We start from the raw sequence: 21,339 nt of genomic DNA, 5'->3' as shown, positions 1-21,339 counted from the left end.
AAGATTGGTGGAAGAATTGAGTTGGTCATTTTTTTTCTCTCTTGGGGTCTTTTTATGACTCAGGGAAGTGGTTGGCTGAGGTTGAAGGTGTTTTGTATGTACGTGGAACAGGGCGAAGTTGATTGACTCCTTGGAGGATAAGACACTATTCAGTGCATGGGACTATCCAAATGTCCCTGGGTATAGATCTTATCAGACTGCTCAAACAGCAAAGACAAGTAGTTCTCTCGCTAGACTCCAGATTCCTGGGCTTTGGGACCACAAAAAAAAAAAAAAAAAAAAAAATCTAGTACTCCAAGATAGCATTTTGATGCAATATCTAACTAAATGCCTGTACTTAATAAATTTAGTAATGTAATGCAATTCCAATTATTTTTTTAAAAGTTTTATTTAGGGCTTCCCTGGTGGCGCAGTGGTTGAGAGTCCGCCTGCCGATGCAGGGGACATGGGTTTGTGCCCCGGTCCGGGAAGATCCCACATGCCGCGAAGCGGCTGGGCCCGTGAGCCATGGCCACTGAGCCTGCGCGTCCGGAGCCCGTGCTCCGCAACGGGAGAGGCCACAACGGTGAGAGGCCTGCGTACCGCAAAAAAAAAAAAAAAAAAAAGTTTTATTTAGAATGTTTTATAATTAGTACTTTCAGAATTTACTTTAATCATTAATCTTTAAAATACAGGATATGAAACAAAGATAGCATTCCTATTGAATGCTAATGTGTCAGTAATTTGAAGAGATTTCCTGTGACTAAGTTAAAAACATCTTATTAATATATTATATAATTTCCGCTAGACAAGCTACATATTCTTTAGTGAGTTGAGAGTGATTTTAAACCTTGGGGATGTGATTCAATAAATAAGCAGAAGAAAGAAATTCAAAAGCATGTAAGTAATACATGTAAGGTTGTTTAGCATAGTATCTGACACACATAATAAGTGTCCCAAGTAATAGGTGTTATTATACTGAAAACCATTTAAGTAAATACATTTTCTTGTCCAATTTATATTGGCCAAATTAGCTCATATTTTGAACATAAAACTATTTATGCGAAAATAAGCTAAGTGTATTCTAAGTCTGTAGAAATGAGTCATCTAAGTTCATTAAATCAAAGAAAAAGTTTTCTCATCCACAGGCCAACATAATACAATGATGCTGGCTTTTCAGCAAGATGAAATCCTTACTCATTAGCTTCAATTACATTTACAATACCGTATCTATTAAAGGACGGGGGTGTGCAGAAAGTACACTTACCTACTTCTGGAATGTTCTCAGCAACCAAGGTTAAAATAATAAGAGGCTTCTTCTTAAACTCATTAAAATAACTAGAAAACTCTTTCCTAAGAATAATGATTAATCAAGGCTGACCTAGACTTGAAAGTTTCTTTAATGGCTTTTGGTTCTTCTAAATTTTAAATTCCCTTTTTTGATTGGTGGTGGGCAGAGAGTGCGAAGATAGGAAAATTTTAAGGCAGGTTATCCTGAAATGTTCTGGAGCTTCCTAAGGCTCTAAAGTAAAACAATGCTCATTGTTTGCAACTCTCTTAAATATACATATTAAGAGAGTTACATAAACATATACATACGTTAGTATACATATATTTAAAAAGACAAATATAACAACAGTATATAAAGTCTATTCACATAAAAGCTACAATATGATTGGAACATGGGATACTTATTAAAAGGAGGACTCTTGTTGAGAATTTATTAGTAAGAGTAGTTAACACGCCCCATTGACTTAATTTGCATAAATTTTCTGGTTTAGCAAACTAGAGAGAAATCACCTTCATAGATTTCTTGTCATTTCATGTAGGTGGCTTTACTTGGCTAATAACAAGTCAGTCATTTGTTGCCATCAAATTAGGTGAGGTATTAGGCAGTTTACTGAAAAGAAAAACAATTAAGGAAGGAAAAAAAGGGATGGGGTGTTTGAGTTGATTGACTCATCTGATTTTCCCAAACAGATGTAGCTGAAGCACATACTGTAAATTCAGTTTTCATTTTTAATAGTCCTTATAAAATCTTCAATATTTACCACTATTTTATAACTATCTTATAATTTATATCCAATTATACAATTTACTATTTGTACAGACTTAACACGGCAAGGACAATGTTACTCCAGGCATTACCTGGGGCACAAATGCCATTTTAAAAAGGAATAGAAGTTTCCAGAGATGACACACCTTCTGTCACTGCTGGCTGGAGCTAATGTGAGACTCATCAGGGCTCCTTCCCTTGCTGTGGTGACCACCAACGTTGCAGATGGTGGAGGCTCTGTCAGCAGGGTCCCTGGGTGTGAAGGACAGGAGCAGGGCACATGAGTGACAAATAACCTGGGTTGTGTTAAGTCACTGAAGGTTCAGAGTTGTTATCACTGCATAATCTAGCCTGTCCTGACTAATATACCTTCCTTGCCTGGAAAAGACAGAATCCAGGTCATCAGTTTTAAAAAAAGATAGAGATGAAATGTGTTGGGTGGCACAGTGTCATTTATTTGTCTTTATGATTTAAACATAGTAATTAAACACACAAAAGAACAAATGCTGTCAAGATGGCCGTATGTAGTTTAGGAAATGACTGGTCCCGGTTCAATCATGCAAATGATCGTTCAGCTTAGAAATGAGTTTCTTTTTAATGGTTTTAATCTTTTTTTTTTCAGTCCCCAAGGCTTGCACAGTTCAGTACAAATGTTTTTGCTATTTTGTTATCGTCAGGCACGTGATGTTTACCAATTCCCAGGAAATAAGTGAAATCAACAAAAAAGTCTGTAACAGTTGAGCACATACTCACAGAAATAAATCTGATGAGCTTATTACAATCTGATACAGTTTAGCTATCAGACCTACACATGAAACATGAAACAATATTAACAATTACATTTGTCTTAAGGATTTATTTCTTTAAAAATATTTACCATACTTTTTTGTGCAAGGGTTCCACTGATTTCTTTGGTTTTAAACATTATAGCTCTGTATGACCTAAATATATATAGTCCTATTTGTACCAAACATCAAAAATAAAAAAATTAAAATTTCAGAAGGTAAAAATGGAATTATTGCTTCAGTATAAAAAATGTCTGGCCCATTTGTGTACTATTGCTATTATTGCTTTGCTTCTATTGGAAAACTATCCTGGAAATCAAGGAATGTAAGTAACCCCATAGCTCCCTGCTTACAGTATAACTTGGTATACTGTTATAATGTAACAGTATAACATTATTATCTATTAATATGTCCCTACCTTCACGAAAGCTATCCTGATCTTGTCCTTAAAAAACAAAACAAAGTGAAATAGCATAAATAAATAAATTTACCTAAAGGGATACAATAAATAGGCTACTAAAAGAGAATAAAGAATATTGTAACATAAAGCCCTTCTGTGCTGTACAATTAAACAATAGCTTTGGATTTTCAAGGTTTCTAAACACAGCCTTCATTTTACAACACAGTTTTAGTGCCAGTATGCAGCTGACAGATGCAGAGAAGAATGCATTTCTGCTGTTTCCATCATTTAAGAATGAAAACACAGTGGAAACAGTATTAAGTTCTGTCTTTTGGGGATTTACCTGGGTTTGTACCATCATCAGTTTTTGACTGTTGCCTGGTCATAGAGCACAAATCTTAGAGATTAAAAAAAAAAATCATAATATTCCTTCAATTCTTAGTGGTTTCTTGGTCTCCAGAATAGTCATAGAAACAAACAGAAAAGAAATTAGATTCAAAAGTTTTGCTGCCTTCTTTTCTTTGCATCCATTGCATCCAGAATGGGTTGTCTTTTCGCAGTGTATCTTTGACGAAGCTCTTCTATTTCTCGTTCCATCATGGGGTCCAGCGCTTTTAACCGCATCTGTAGTTCTTCTAAACTTAGATTTTTTAACTGGATATAGAAAAAAAAAGAAGATATTAAAATAGTAAAATTATCTACAATAGGTTAAAGTCTAATGAGTTTTGGCATGAATATTTCAACTCTTTACGTCATCTTTGAAATATGGCTCAACAATTAAAACAGGAATTCCTTCCCTCAAGAACCAAGAAGCCACATCTTGCAAGAACCTCAAGTAATCTGCAACGAAACAATAAAAAACTCTGCTTTTAGGAAAAAACAAATGAGAAAAATAAGCTAATAAAATGTATCTGTTTTAAAAAAGGCAGAAAGACAAATCCACCGTCGTCAACAAACAGACTTTCAGGATATGTTCCGGATATATTCACTCTACTCTCTCACACCCTTGCCATCTATGGAGAGCTACGATAATCATAAACTCTTGCAGAGATCACCCAAGAATGTGACAAGATTGAATACAGGTTAAATTAACCATTCTATTCTGCATTTTACCGAATCCTTAAATTTTAAGCACTTGGTTAACCAGAAAATTAAATTATCTAGAATACTTTTACCCCAAGCATTTTGGTAAGACAGGGATTTTAATTTCTGATTCAAAACATCCCAAACCTGATACAAACAGTGCTGTGTAAGTTCTGACATGGGCTTGGCCAATTTGAAAATGAAATACCTGTCACGTGTTCACTGTATATGTTATAGTTTGACAGTAATGATATGATTTGACTAAATGATACAGTTTGACTATAATGATTTAGTTTGATTATGCTAGCTTCTGGGGGCACCACTGGCACATCCTTTACTGGTTTTCTGTGTAACAGCAGAAGAGAGGCCTCATGTCCTGTGTGAATGGGGGATAAAATCTGTTCTACGTAACAGGGTCTGTGGCATCCTGAGCTTTACTGTATTTATTTACATGTCAAAACAGCAAGATATGGATTATCTCCTGAGAAACATTTTAGGGTTATTGCCTCAGGGCCTATAGGATGCCCTGAAATATATAACCTAACACTTGGGCTTTTTATCTTATTAACATTTAAAAAAATCTAACACTCTGTCTCCTTCAGAAACTACTAAAGCAATGGTGGCAGACAGATGATTTTTTTTTTTTTTTTTTTTTTTTGCGGTACGCGGGCCTCTCACTGTTGTGGCCCCTCCCGTTGCGGAGCACAGGCTCCGGACGCGCAGGCCCAGCGGCCATGGCCCACGGGCCCAGCCGCTCCGTGGCATGTGGGATCCTCCCCTACCGGGGCACGAACCCGCGTCCCCTGCATCGGCAGGCGGACTCTCAACCACTGCGCCACCAGGGAAGCCCCAGATGATTTTTAAAAAGTCTGTGAAAGCAAAATGATCTACTATTTGCTCTTACACACTCAGCATCTTGGTAGGTATTGTAAGGGAAGCATAGAAGTACTAAACTATTTCCTTGCCTTAGAAACTTATAAATTAGCTTGAAGGGTAAGATTAGCAACTATAAATATTTAGGGACTTATGCCAGACCCTATACAATTAAGCCCTATTGTATGTGGTACAGATTATAGTGACAGGTTCTTAACTCACTTCTGTGACTAAGCTTCTCATGTGAAAAATTCTGCATGTTCATGTGTACATTTTCCTGGGAAAAGCATCCATTGTTTTTTGTTTTTTTTTTAAAGCAGATTCCCAACAAAAAAGAGAGGAGCCTTGCTATAAATTTAATGGAGACATGATTCCCTTTAGGGAGCAGGGACTGTGCTGGTCCTTGGAAAAGGGGATACCTCAGGGCAGTGAGCAGGGCCCTGGGAGGAGGCCCTGCTGTGCTGAGGAGGAAGAACTAATAAGGACAGAAAACTAGACAGAAAACTAGGAGCTGGTGGGGTCCTGGAAGCCAGCCAAAGCCAGGTTTGGACTTCAGGGAGCCATGATCAGCTCTGGAGCAGGAAATTACATGAGAGTAATCCAGATTCGGTTTTAATATGATAAAACTTGCAGCTTGTATTTTGTTTTCAGAAGAGAACTGTCTTTGGTTACTTTATAAGCCAAGCCAGAAAACACTCTCACTACTTTACAGTCACATGTCAATCTTAACCAAAAATAGCATTTTTCAGCTTGATCCTCCACCTTACTCATCATACCTGGCCCTAAGTGACACTTGGTTCCCAAAATCAAATCCATTCTCAACTGAAAAAGGTTTGTCACCACTGAGGACATGAAAAGAATGAGTCAGAGACAAGAAATGCAAAAGAAGAGTTCCAAGAATATAAGAATGACAGTGTTATGGGAGAGAATGCATCGGCTCCCAGGATGATGACTCTGAAGGTGACTACCACTTGCTTTGGTGTATAAGGAGTTCTGGTATATATCTAAAATATGTCCTGTTATTTTTTAGTCAAACATCATTAAAAAAAAGAAAACCCTAGCCTATTATATTATATACTATTATATACATGTATATAGAAAGCATAGTATATTATTACATACTTCATTAATTTTTTTAACATCTTTATTGGAGTATAATTGCTTTACAATGGTGTGTTAGTTTCTGCTGTAATTAATTGTTTTTTAAAATAAATTTATTTATTTATTTATTTTTGGGTGTGTTGGGTCTTCGTTGCTGCACACGGGCTTTCTCTAGTTTGCGGCGAGTGGGGGCTACTCTTCACTGTGGTGTGTGGGCTTCTCATTGCGGTGGCTTCTCTTGTTGCAGAGCACGGGCTCTAGGGGCAGGGACTTCAGTAGTTGTGGCACTTGGGCTCAGTAGTTGTGGCTCGTGGGCTCTAGAGCGCAGGCTCAGTAGTTGTGGCACACGGGCTTAGTTGCTCCGTGGCATGTGGGATCTTCCCGAATCAGGGCTCGAACCCGTGTCCCCTGCATTGGCAGGCAGATTCTTAACCACTGAGCCACCAGGGAAGACCTGTAATTAATTTATTTTTCTGTAATTAATTTTTAATGTAAGTATTAATCTGTTATTTGATTACTACTGTTCAAATCACTGTGGGGATAAAGAATAAGCTAACAGGGAATCTTGAAACTTTCTGTGATAGTGAGATGAAGGGCCAATAGAGACCACACACAGCCACGTTTCCCGGAGAAAGACAAGGCTGAGTGCTGTCTACATAAGATCCAATTCCACTTTGTCTCTATTTTAGCCTATGTTATCTTTCTTATCTCTGAATTTCTATATAACATTCAAAATTTAAAGACCACCATTTAGTATTTGATTCTAGACTCATGGACTATTTTATAATTGATTTTTTATGCATGGGTTTCATGTCTACCCCAGGTATTCCAAAAATATTTAAACTTTACAGCTTGTACACATACCTAGAAACTATTAAACTATACTGCTAAATATGAAGACACAAAGGTGGGTAGATAAACAGGAATACAGAATAAATGACTCAAAGGAATGGGTTACACTATAATTAGGAGACATAACATCATACAAAGCAAACAACTTTTGTACTAAATATCTTATAAATATCTTATACTATCTTACTGGGGCAAATTGCTAATAGTTTATAAATATTATACCAAAGGAATGGACCGAATTCAAAGAAAGAAGCTACTTAGAAGAAAAAGTTTTTCTTCTCTAATAGACTTTTATATTATCAATATGTAGAATTTGTGAAAAACAGGTCTGTGATACTAGAGAACCATTAGCTGGCATTGTTAGGGAATTAGGTGTTCCATATAAGTAAATTCATGAAGTATCTAAATCTTAGTTCTTTAAGTGATAAAACTGTTTCAACCATTTTTAACAGAAAATCTTTATAAAGTATTTTACAGATTATGCTGCCTTCTAAAGCAGAGGATATAGGACCTAAAACAACCTTTCTTTATGATGAATCATCATTATTAATATCTATGACTAATCTATACCATGTATTAATTTCCTCTCTTCTTTTTGGCTTTTTATCTTCATTTGAGGGAAAGCTATGAGCTCCTTTCTTTGCCATCATTGAGTGGATATCCTTCTCTCTCTACTCCAAGTCTGTTCACTTATTGCAAACCAGAAGGGCAATTCAACAATCCTATAAGGCATTATACTAAATAAGAATAAACAGCTTCTGAGTGAAAGCTTGAGGCTGTTTTAGGAAAGACAGGGCATGGCTTTAGTGCTGAAGCTTGTTATACCTGTTGTGTGTGTGTGTGTGTGTGTGTGTGTGTGTGTGTGTGTGTGTGTGTGTGTGTGTGTGTGTTTAAAATTTAACTTCATATTTGTGGCTGTATAAGGTTGAGGTTACAGGAAATCTGACTTCTACATGAGATACATACATAGTTATGTTTTCTGGTGGGCCATCCGAGAACTTCAGAGGATTCATTTATTAAAACATTTATTGATATTTTCTACGGACCAAGCACTGTAGATGCAGAGATGAACAGAACACTACCCCACAAAGAGCTTGCAATCTAGCTGGCAAGACAGGTCCATGCACAGCTAACTTGCTAGTGGAGGAGAAAGCTGAGAAGTTGGGAAACAGGACAGGGGAGAAGGGTAACAGCGTGAGCAGAGACATATAAGGCACACAAATGCCCGGCATCTTTCAAGATGTCAGCTGACTGCTGGGATGTAGGAAGGATCCATGGGGGAGGGGATTAGGAGAGGAAAGAGAGGAGAGGCCAGATGACTTAAGAGCCTTAAGTGTGTTGCTACAAACTTTCTGTAGACAAGAAAGAAATGCTTGATTTTTTGATATTTTGAGCATAATTGGTGCTCAAAACATGATCATATATGAACGAGCTTTTGAAAATATCTCCAATAGCAGGTAGAGAAAATGAATTGCCATGGGGGGAAAATGGAGGCAGGAAGACCTGTTAGCAGGTTCAACAGTCTACTGAGAGGATGAGTCTTGAACCAGGAAAATGCAAATGGAGACTGAGAAGAAGAGAGGGATTGGAGAGTCTTGAAAATATCAATACAATTGATAGGGCTTTCTTTGTTCACTGACTGATTATGAAGGGCCAGAAAGAAGGAAGGGTTAAGGATGATTCTGGCTTCAAGCTGGGGTCATGGGGTAGAGACTGATACCATTAATAAGGTAGGGGGGGGTTAATGGCATCAAGGTGGAGATATCAGATATGGATTATAATTTGGGGCTTTGGACCTCAGGAGAAAGATTCAAGCTGAAGACACAGACTTAGGGAATCATCAGCATTTAGTTTATAACTGAAGCTCTTGATGAGGATAAGATTATCCAGGAAAAGAAGATTTTCTCCCTGATCTTACAATCTGCCTATGATATCCAACAGAAAATAATCCCCAAACCTTAACATCTGTGGTCAGAGGCTTTTCTTATTTTGTTAACAGAACAGAAATATCCATATATTCCTAAGTAACTCTAGATTATGGTGTCATCTAGACTAAAAAAAAGTGAGGTTAACTGGTAAAAATTTTCACTTCTTATAAAAATGGGTATGATTTATAGATATGAACTTCTGGTTGAGTTTTGACTTCTAGTTAAGCCCTAATATCGTATTTAGCACTCTGTGTTTCTGTAGCTATCAAGCCTCCCACAGGCATAAAAATGGTTTGGGGTGGGAAACGTGGCAGAAGCAGCTTTTTCAATCTCTTGGAAAACAGTATGCTCAATGCCTTGGTAGTAAAATGATGCGCAAACGAGATAACAATTTATACAGACTCATAATGATAAAAATGACCCTACAGTACCATATAATCCACTATCATCCTTTTAAAATACTAATCAAATTAAAACAATTCTGAGGGCTAATAAGGATAATATCAGAAGAAAAAGTTGAGCTTCCTGAACTAAAGTCAGTATTACTGTGATGAAAATTTCCTTCACTAAATCAAGTTTCTTGAAAATATTTATAAGGAGGAAGATGGAAATCTCTTCAGAATTACGTTTATGGATTAACAGAGCTTGTGGTAAATCAACTTGAATTTACATTTTTTTATACACAGGAAAGAAATGTTAGTTATGAACCATCTTTCTACATGGAATACAAAGTAGTTGTATTACCATAACTATATGCCAGTTGACTAATTCCAAAATAAATGCAGAGTAAACTAGTGTTGGAGTATCAAGTCTTTGTTCTACATTTGTCAGAGTTTAGAATTTGGTAAGTCAAGTCAAATAAATAAAAGAATTTTAGAACGTGCATACATTGTGGTTCTTACTGTATATGAAAAACGTACAAGAATGAATAACTCATCTGGAAATGACTTTTATATGTTATAGGCTAATTCTATTTAACAAAATTTAGTTTTGAACTTAATGACAAAATATAACTTGCACAACTAACAATGATTCTTAAATCTTCAGGCCTTAACACAGTTAAAGAATACTGTAGTTTGACAACCTTTACAAACATTGATGACACATGACTTGGCTAAGTGACCAAATAAGCTGCCATGAAGTAAGAGGAAAAACTCGAATGCAGAGACAGAGCCCACAGCTGCTTCAAGAACAGAGTCACAGAAAAAGCGATGAGTTTTAGAACAATATTGTTTCATTACTTGAGAAACTTTTTTTTCTATTCATAGTTTGCTCTTCTTGGCCATGTGAAATGACAGATAATCAGGGGGCAAGACATATTAATAAAAGCAGAGAATAAAATCAATTTCCACAAAAGGGTTTAAACGGAGATTGCATATATTGAATCATATGGGCCTGAGAGAAACACATTTTGAGATCTGGGATTATTAAAAGTCATTGCACATGACTAAGTCATCTGTTTAGCAGAAACATGAACGATAAAGTTGGGTTGAGTTAAGCCTCACAGAATCTCACTGCAAAAGAGAACCTTAGAGATGATCTAGTCTAACTTCCTTATTTTAGGTGAAGAAATGAGAGCTAGCTTGCTCTAAGTTACACTCCTGGTTAATGGCAGAGACATGACCCGACCCTTAGGTCAACGCTGTTTTTTATTATACCAAGTCTGATATTCTTAATCTAGCACGGCCAGAGTTCAACAAGTTAAGTCACCACAGATTTGGGGGAGTGCTGCTGAGAAACTTCTTCGGTCTTCAACCTGAACTAAAAGGGAAAATGGTTTTTAGGTATTCAGCTATGAAGTCCACAGTGAATAGAAAATACCGCATTTGACATTTCTATACAGCAGTCTTTTTTTTTGCGGTACGTGGGCCCCCCACTGCCGCGGCCTCTCCCGCCGTGGAGCACAGGCTCTGGATGCACAGGCTCAGCGGCCATGGCTCACGGGCCCAGCCGCTCCGCAGCACGTGGGATCCTCCCGGACCGGGGCACGAACCTGTGTCCCCCACATCGGCAGGAGGACCCTCAACCACTGCGCCACCAGGGAAGCCCTACAGCAGTCTTTTAAAATGAAATAAACTGCAGAAGTTCAGCAAAAGATAGAATGGCTATCTTCTTTAAGCTTCAGGCCAGTACACTAGTATCTCTCAGCTCTTATAAAAAGTTTAAAATAAGTTAAAGAATCTAAGAAAAACCCAAAATTTTTAAAGAATAATAATTAGATAGATGAGTGGATGGATACTTGTTTATAAGTTAAATGAAAAAGTCAAAACTACTTTTTAATGGGAGTCAACATTTTGTTTGAAAATTAGTAGAGTTTGGTGTATGAGTGACAGATTGAATAAGCAGCTCATTTTGTTAATAACAGTCCTAGATTATCACATTTTAATCCAGGAGGTAAGAAGTTTACAGATCAAGATCCAAAAACATTATATTTTTCAGTATCCCTTAAAAAAAGAAAACCCAAGATAGGTATTCAGATTAAAAACTCACTTACTAGCTCTTACATAAAACAGCAGCATAAGTAACTCTGTAATGTGAGAAGTTAAGATAGAAAACAAGATTAAATCAACCCATAGATAATTCTGACAGTTCAAACTTTTAATACTTAGAATTATTTCTGAACTCTATGAGAAGTATTGAAAAGCTGCTAATTATTATTAGCAGCACACCTCCAAATCTGTGGTGACTTAACTTGTTGAACTCTGGCCGTGCTAGATTAAGAATATCAGACTTGGTATAATAAAAAACAGCGTTGACCTAAGGGTCGGGTCATGTCTCTGCCATTAACCAGGAGTGTAACTTAGAGCAAGCTAGCTCTCATTTCTTCACCTAAAATAAGGAAGTTAGACTAGATCATCTCTAAGGTTCTCTTTTGCAGTGAGATTCTGTGAGGCTTAACTCAACCCAACTTTATCGTTCATGTTTCTGCTAAACAGATGACTTAGTCATGTGCAATGACTTTTAATAATTCCAGATCTCAAAATGTGTTTCTCTCAGGCCCATATGATTCAATATATGCAATCTCCATTTAAACCCTTTTATGGAAATTGATTTTATTCTCTGCTTTTATTAATATGTCTTGCCCCCTGATTATCTGTCATTTCAAATGGCCAAGAAGAGCAAACATTCTTATGACTAGATCAGGAAGAGCTATCAGTAAAATTAAGTCAGAAGGAATTATTTTCCAAAACAATTTCATCTTAAAAGCTATAGGGGGAGAACATTCAGATTTCTACATTATTTTGTTTTGTCAAAAATAGTCCTAATTGGGCTTCCCTGGTGGCGCACTGGTTGAGGGTCCACCTGCTGATGCAGGGGATGCGGGTTCATGCCCCGGTCCGGGAAGATCCCACATGCCACGGAGCAGCTGGGCCCGTGAGCCATGGCCGCTGGGCCTGCGCGTCCGGAGCCTGTGCTCCGCAACGGGAGAGGCCACAACAGTGAGAGGCCCGCGTACCGCAAAAAAAAAAGAAAAAAAAATAGTCCTAATTACATGAGGCCTTTTTAAAAAGTCTTAATTTCAAAAAATAGAGGAAACAGGATCATGAAATTTTAAAATGCTTAAATGTGATAACATTTCAAGACTTAATGGGTCTATGAGTTGCTGGTATAATCAGTCTGTCAAATGAGATAACCATCACAATGAAGCAAACGGTCTTACATGTTAATGTTAACACATTTAGTCAAAGAGTCAATCAAAAAACCCTTGTATAAGGTTTGCTGTGTTTACTGGGAAAACAAACTCTTCCTAGCAACTGTTTAAATAAATCTCACAGATGCTACAGACCTTATTAGTGGCCTGTGATTAAAAAAATATGGATTGCTAATACTGTATCCTGACTCATCCATTTTCCCATCTGCTAGCAATTCTAACAATACGAACTATCAACAGAATGGCTAACAACAATAATTTTCTATGGCAATTTTGATGCTGAATTGCCTATAGCATTTTTTAAGATTTACCAGTGCAGGCCTCAAACTGTTTTGAGTTGTTTGTGGCCTGGAGCGACATACTCCTTTTCCCCCTAATACTCCACTTTAGCTCAAATTTTTACTGTGTTGAACAGAATCTGGTTTGGTTTTACAGAACACTATTCATGGAGGCTGCCATAGTCGTTTTACTAACAATGAGACGGGAGACATACCAAAGTACTAGCAAAAGTCCAGTCAAGTCCACTGATTAGTTTAGATATCTATGAACAGGTAAGGGGCCTTCTGCTAAGCAACAGGGATAATAGGTAGCACTTAAAGTTAAAAAAAAAATTAAAACATCAATATATTATGGAATTTCCTGATTTAATTTCTGGCACTGAGAAGAATACAATAAAAGAGTCCTCAAGTCAATGAACTTTGAAGCTTTCTTAAAGAAATGTATATTTTAAATATACATTTAAAACTAATGAAGAGAGTGATAATTTCGGACTCTTGACACATTATAGAAGGAAGGCTGAATTCCTCACGGTACACGTTCTTAAAATCTACATTAACATTAAATCTACTGGCAGAGCCTTCTTCCTCAAATAGACACTATTTACCTATCTGGATGGAAGATTGTACATGTAACCCTGTTCTGAGCTGAGAGCCCCCTGTCTATGGCCCAATGACTGAACGACTACAAATATTCTGGGATTGTAACTGGAAACTGCATTAAGCGTCTGTTTAACCTCAGAGCATCTATGGTAAATTTAAGACATTTAGATTTTTTCATTCCCAAAGAAAAGGGAGAACATCATTTCTTGTGGCTATCAATGGAGGAGACGGGAAAAGTGCCAATTATTGATCATTTACAAGGGGTCAGACACTATCCTAGGTCCTGGCCATTAAGTCATTTAATCCTAACAAGCACTTTATGGGATAGATATTACCAACTCCATTTTATAGGTGAGGACACTCAGAGGCCAAGTGACCCACCCTAGGTCCGATAGCTGGCGGTGCTTACGCAGGCACTCAAAGACAACATCAAATCCACCCGCATAAGTTCGGATCGGAGCCTAGTGAGAACAATTTCTTAGGTCTCCCAAGAACTACAAAAGCACTTCAAAGGCCAATTATCAAATAAAAGTTTTTTTAAACAGATTATTTATAGATTAAAAATAGGGAAACATTTAAAAAATCCCACCTTTCCTCCCAGATTGTACCTCGTGGAGTATTTTACTTAAAATATATTAATGTATTTTAGCTATAATTGGTATTATGAAATAAGTATGTATATGTTTATTAAGCGTTTTTCTATTTAATCAGCTCTCTAGAAATATAAACACATTTCTGCATAGCCCTTTGGGATAGATGCCATAATTTTATCAATAAAAAGAGATATGCCGTGACAAAACTAACATGACGTCCACTTGACACAGAAGCAAGACTGCCTGTGTCCGTTCAGACTGTCCCATAGTTGGTTTGATGTGTTATTTTGCTTGGATCCAGCAATGAGCTACAAGCTGATGGGCATTACTATAGTTATCTTGTCCTACAGAAATCTGAGCCACCCGTATAAAAAAAAAGAACGATGAAATTTCAGTTGCATTCCTCAATGGCAATTGAACACCCATTCCTTTTATGTTTTTCAGTTTCTAGTAAGTAGTTTTGCCTGCTAAAAATATCAGGAAAAACTTAATTCATGCATAACTCTGTTATACTGTAAGCAGCTAAAAAATTCTAGGCCCAGAGCAACAAAATGTGAGTAACGCGAAACCAACTACTAATTAAATCTTTCCAGATCAATTAAAGGGCAGATGGAAAAGCTCTATTAGCTTTGATTCCTTATCTCGGTGATTCTGATTAACACTTTGAAAAAAAATTTTTTTTCACTGAATTGCTCTTAGTTTATTTATTTATTTATTTTAAAATTTATTTTATTTGTTTATTTTTGGCTGTGTTGGGTCTTCGTTGCTGCGCGCAGGCTTTCTCCAGTTGCTGCGAGCGGGGGCTACTCTTCGCTGTGGTGCGCAGGCTGCTCATTGCGGCGGCTTCTCTTGTTGCAGAGCACAGGCTCTAGGCACGTGGGCTTCAGTAGCTGTGGCTTTGCAGGCTCACTAGTTGTGGCACAAGGGCTCAGTAGTTGTGACACATGGGCTTAGTTGCTCCGTGGCATGTGGGATCTTCACGGACCAGGGCTTGAACCTGTGTCCCCTGCATTGGCAGGCGGATTCTTAACCACTGCACCACCAGGGAAGTCCCCAGGTCGCTTTTCATTATTGAAAGTCCAGACCAATTACAAACTTCAATCTCATATTAAATATAAATCTCATCCCTCCCCTCAGTACGGGCTTGCACAGAAAGACCAAGAGACTGGCGGGAAGGGATGTTATCTGCACCCAGAACTTTCTCTCCCCCCTCTTTTCAATCTCAAGGTCTACTTCTTCTCTGGTGTTAGGAGCTGGGAAAGAGGGAAGGATCTTCTGACATAAATGGTTGCTTGTCAGCTGGGGAGACGTTTCCCTGGTCCTGCTCTGACTTGATTCCTGGTGTTGGAGGGCAGAGGGGTGTGTATGGATTTCTGATGTGGTGGTCGGTGTTACCCTGGTGCTCACCCCTCTTGAGGAGAGGCAGCTCCCTGGGTGGGGTATTGTCTCCTCTGGCCTGGAAACCCCCTCAGTAGCATTCTGACTTCTGATCACCTTTTTTAGAGCCATAGAGATTGCAGAGGTTCTTTTCTACACTCTCCAGGGGCCACCAGGACCTAAGGAAGGGGAGAGGTCTCCTAGTCTCTTCTTTCCTAGAACACTACACCGTGGTCCCTAGTAATTCTGCAGGCCTTGGCTCTGCCAACAGAAGTCTTTGGGAGAGAAGCAGACATCTATGTTAATAGACCCTCCAGACTCCCGGGAACTTGCTCACTGAACTCAGCTCTAGTGGCAGGCACATCAGTGGGTCTGCAGGTTCAACCAGCTTAGCAAGCAACTGGCTGGGACACCAGAGGCCAGTCTGCTTTTCCTGTAGGGACACCGATCACTATGAATGGCTCTCTGGAAGTGCCCCCACCTCCACCTTTAATCTAAGCAAGAAGAGAGCTACCTTCTTCCCGTTCCACTAGACCGCCAGATTGTGAATTACAGTAGGATAGGAACTTCTGCAAACAGCTGTATCCCCAGTGCCTAGAACACTGCCTGGAACATAGAAGGTGCCTAATAAATATATACTGAATGAATGAAAAATGGTGGGGCTCTTGGCAAACCCTGCAGGGAGGTGCCTGGTCTCAACCATTGGTGGCCCTCTTTAGAATATGGGATACTTAGCGCCTGCTGTTTTCCGTTGTGGACAACAGTGCTCGTGTGTGGCAATAGGAAAAGTCCCTTTCAACGTTGTGGTATGTATCTGTTAACTCTAAGAGAAGAAAAAAGTGTGTGTGGGATCAAGTAGGCACACTTGCAACTGAAGAAAAGCAAAAAGAGTATCTGGGAAAACCAGAGATATTACCCAGCATATTTCATTTATTTCACTATAGGATAGGCCCATGCTCCATTACATGTTTATTCTGCGTGTCTGGTAATATATTTAATTTTGATCTCAACTCATTCTTCTCTTAGAAAAATGGCTTGTCAAAAAATTCTTCAAAATGATAATAAATACCATAGTTTACTCCTTTGGCAAACATGCATGGAATGAAGTCCTCTGGGAGGACATAATTCTTGCTAATATCCCTGAGTGCATACAACCATTTATACAATGTTCTGCTGCAGTGATACCACAATACTTATCCTGACAATTTAAATGATGTCTATCTTCATACCATAAAGATGCAAAATTTACTTTGCCCACCTATAAAAAGGGTTTTAAAATAAAATAGAGGTCAGCTGAAAACCACAAACCATGAAACTCAGACTGTATTACATGAGTTTTTAAAACAATGAAGCAACACCTACAAATGAACAGGATTCCTAATACTTTAGTCTTGAGGCATCTAAATCCATAGTTCTTTTAAGACACCATAGAATAAGAATCATGGTCTGAGAGCTACTTATGAAACAATATGAACTCAAAATATGGTAAAAACTTTTTTAAAAACTTAAAGAGCAACAATAAATTTTGATCATAGTGCTTCATCCTTAGTTGCCACATGAGCTTTAGAAAATAAAATTTACCAAAAAAGAAACATTTTAACATAATCATCAATTTTAGAATGGTATGGTTTGTGACTGAAACAGTATTTTTAATTTCCCAAACAAAGGTACAAATTCAATTAAAAACCCATGAAGAAATTCAGGAATTTAAAAGGATGGGGGAAAAAAAAGGATAGGAAGGCTCCTATGAAAATGTTAAAAAATAAAACCCCTGCCTACTTTAATAACAATCAGTCTTGCGCAAACTTAAAAGCAAAACCACCAAGTGAATAAAAGAAGCTGACAGCTTCTGCCCTTACCCTTTCATTAATAGTTGTTTTAAAATATGTTCATTAGTGCTATTAATTTAAAGTAAAAGAAAATATAAAATGAGACTAAGTGAAAATAAAATTGGCTAATCATTATTATCTTTTAAATGTTTATTTATTTATTTATGGCTGCGTTGGGTCTTCGTTGCTGCACGTGGGCTTTCTCTAGTTGCAGCGAGTGGGGGCTACTCTTCATTGTGCGCAGGCTTCTCACTGCAGTGGCTTCTCTTGCTGCAGAGCATGGGGTCTAGGCAAGTTGGCTTCAGGAGCTGCGGCGCTTGGCCTCGGTAGTCGTGGCTCACGGGTTCTAGAGCGCAGGCTCAGTAGTTGTGGCGCACGGGCTTAGCTGCTCCGTGGCATGTGGGATCTTCCTGGACCAGGGCTCGAACCCATGTCCCCTGCCTGGGCAGGCGGCTTCTTAACCACTGCGCCACCAGGGAAGTCCCCAAATTGGCTAATTATTAGCTTAAATTTATCTTCTGAAGGAGGCATCAACTTTCAAATGTAAATGTAAATGTTTCAAACTTTCAACTTTCTGGTGTGGGGAGAGGAGACAGTAGTGTCTGCGAGTTATGTCATCACCTTAGACTGGACAACTAATATGTATAAATCACTGAAAATAAAGACGAGAAAGTAATACGCCAGTGTCATTTACAAACAAAATAGCTTAGAGTAAAAGTTTACTGCAAACTAAAAATTTCACACTTAGATGCCTACAGTAAATGCATTTTCCACAAAGTCTTTTTTAAAAAAATGAGAATGGCACCAAGTCAAATTTTTAAAAATTGTTTTTGTTATCAACTAATTTAACAGAGAACATGGCATCAAAATTAAATCTGTAACACCACCTTGTAAAATGAGCGTGCTCCCAAAGGTTCCCAGAACTTTTCAGCGCTGAGCTGAACCAAGCTGCCACCTGTCTCAGATGCAACAAGACTTCTGGCTCGATCTTCCCTTGAGCCAAACACCTCTTTCTGAGCGGACTCACTACTAGGGTGGACACGGAAGCAGAGGCAGAGAACTGTGACTGAGGGGACTTCATGACGATTGGATAGTCTCACTTTGCATCTACTGGGAAGCCAGGAGACTGTGGTCACCAGTGGACACTTGGGGATCAGAATTTGAGCTTTGGTTTGAATAATATACATTAATATAATGTAGTTATGCTAGTAAATCTTTACATTTTATTTTTCAGTATGAAATTTCAGCTCAGTCTTAAAAAGTCCAATTTGAATAAGGATAAAAGGAAAAACGCACCTTTAATTACTGACCAAACAAAAGACACACTGTTGGTTTACCTCCTGTGGAAAAGTAACAAAAAAGCTATGTGGCTGTTAAGTTCAACGTGCTCATGAGGAACTTTTTATAAGATGTTGTTAGCGAGTGACTGACATATGCTGTTATTCAGAGTAGCTAATCCACTTGGATCATTATTCTGAAATTATGTGGTATTAACATACAGTATCATGTAGCTCCCGATCCTGAATAAATGACCTAACAGACTGAGTGACTAGTGCCTGGTACCAACAGATGCCAGAATCCTCCATAGCCTTCTTATACAAAAATATCATGCGTGAAATTTCCTTCGCCTTATTAGACTCAGAGTGGACGTGCAATACCAGAAAGCATGACGTAGTTTTGAAAAATACTGCGCACAAAGGAATTACTTTCAAATGAACTCAAAAACTGCAATCTATTTTACACTACACTGTCCATTTCCGGATTCCCACAATGTCCAGCCTATTTTCAGTTACGAACATCCGCTTGAACAAACTTCTTCGTGCCATAGTTCTTCCAACTAAAGTGCGAGGTCCTGTCACTGTTAGGCCCATCCCCAGGCCGGCTGCCACCAGCCCCCACATTTCTTCTGCTCACTGGCAGCTGTGAGAAACAGGCACGGGCCCGAGCCTGGCTGTCCCCTCACAGGTGTGTCCACCGCCTCATCTCACCCGGACTCGCTGCCAGCCTTTGCAGCAGACCACTCTCACTCCCAGCCCGCCTGATACTCAGAACAGACAGCTGTGCTGACCCATGGTGGCCAAGGAGAGAGGACTCATATTGAGGCAGCTGCAGATCTTGCTAGCTCTCTCCTCGTTTTTCAATCACCAGAAAGTTTGTCTTTCATTAGCTTTTAATGAGTATCATCCTGAATGATGCCACCTAGTAACAGGGCCGATTTCCCACTAGTCTGTTTTGCTAGACTGACAGCAGTAGACGTTTCCCCATCCCCTGCCGAATCTCCGCTCTGACTTAAAAAAAAAAAAAAGGAAGATGCTGTTTACTGATTCTTAAGCAGTAGTGGGGTTTTAACCTCACAGAGTAACCACATATTGAATAATTGGTAACTGTTTTGTAAAACCTCTTAAATCCCATTAAGAAATTAACATATAGAATATCTGAGGGAAAGTAGCAAAAGCGGAAGCGGTAGGATGGAATAGAATTAAATCCTGCTAAATCAACTGAATTGTAACCAAAGTGACTTCTGAATGGGCAGGTCTCTTCTGGAAAGGGCAGGGGGTGAAGTGAAAAGCTTGACTGACTTCAAGAGTATAAACGTTTATGGAAAATGGGAACAGGCTTTCAGCTCGATCCCTGGTCCATGAGAAGTAAGGAAGATGAACAACTATCAGATCAATGGTATTTGGAACTGAGAAAACATGATGCCACTGAGCTCCACATAGATGATTAGTGGTAGGTCCTGAACTCTCACAAGGGCAAGCTCAGATCTCAGGCTCTAAGAGAGGGCTAGGTCACTGGCTATCCAGCACCCTCTAGTGGCCAGATTTGGCACCACAGATTTCTGCCTTTTAAGAGCAGAAACCTGCTTTCCCTCCCTTCCCTCCCTCCCTCCCTCCCTCCCTTCCTCTTCCTTTCCTTTCCTTTCCTTTCCTTCCTTCTTTCGAAGCACAGTATATTTCAAAACCTTTTTTAGTTATGGAAGGAATCACCAGTACCACTGCGGGTCTACAGGTAGGTGGAAAACTACTCATTAGGTATAAATTTGGCATCCAAAAAAGTAAGCTATTATAATGATTCAAAGAGAAAGTGTTCCTTTGAATGTATTTAAAATCCAATGGGTGAAGCTACTTAAATGGAAAGATGTGGTGAGTACTCAGCTATTTAAAATTTAATTCTTTACAGGTCCTTACTTTATGAGGAATATTCTCTTATATATGGCTTCATATTGCTTTAAATTTCATGTACATAATAGCTAACAAGTGTTTTGAGCATGTACCACTGGCAGACACCATCCTAAGTGTTATCTCATTTAACAGATAATAACCTTGTGACAAAGTACTATTAATACCACCATGTTTCAGAGTTTAAAGTTTCAGAGGCACCAAGAGTTTAAACTTATGCAAGACATTTAGCCACTAAAAGGTGTGACCAGGGTTTGAATCCAAGGCAACCTAATTTTGGAGCTGGCGCTTTTAAACATTACACTACACAGAGATACATAGTTTATCAGCCATAATAAAAATTTCCCTCCTTCCTTAAGAAAGGAAGAGTTTCTTAAAGATTTTAAATTAGACTTAGATTAGCATAGAGACTTGCAGGTCAATGATGCTTATGCATCATTATGCCAGCCAAGAGTTCAGTTCCTACAATGTTTATTCGTGTACATTTTACAGTTGAAGGGGAGTTTATAATTGGCCATGAGAGCCTGAGATCTAATATTTTTCAAATCATAATATATTTTAAAATACTTTATAATTTACAATGCATGTTTACATACATTATTATTATCAGATGAACCTCACAGTAACCATGAAATGGGACAGATAATTCTGTAAGTAGGCATTATTCTTACTTTACAGATACGATTAATAAGGTTTAGAATGATTAGGTAACTTCCTTAAGTAACACAATTTTCTCAAAATCTAAGATATCCCAAATGACTGAATGTACCAATG

General features: G+C 38.4%; 1 protein-coding gene across 1 annotated transcript in view; it reads right to left on the bottom strand.

Annotated features, from left to right (window-relative positions):
* Window positions 1-2,469: 2,469 nt before the first annotated feature.
* The window catches only part of STK3 (serine/threonine kinase 3), a 303,925-nt gene continuing 285,055 nt past the window's right edge, over window positions 2,470-21,339 (bottom strand). Inside the window, exon 11 of the mRNA XM_082600787.1 lies at window positions 2,470-3,874. Within this exon, the coding sequence (XP_082456913.1) occupies window positions 3,716-3,874 (159 nt within the window). The 3' untranslated portion in view covers window positions 2,470-3,715. The remainder of the gene's footprint in view (window positions 3,875-21,339) is intronic.

The sequence above is a fragment of the Mesoplodon mirus genome, assembly GCF_964341445.2.
Source record: "Mesoplodon mirus genome assembly, chromosome: 16".
In the NCBI taxonomy this organism is placed as follows: domain Eukaryota; kingdom Metazoa; phylum Chordata; class Mammalia; order Artiodactyla; family Ziphiidae; genus Mesoplodon; species Mesoplodon mirus.
This window is presented reverse-complemented; position numbering and strand designations above follow the sequence as displayed.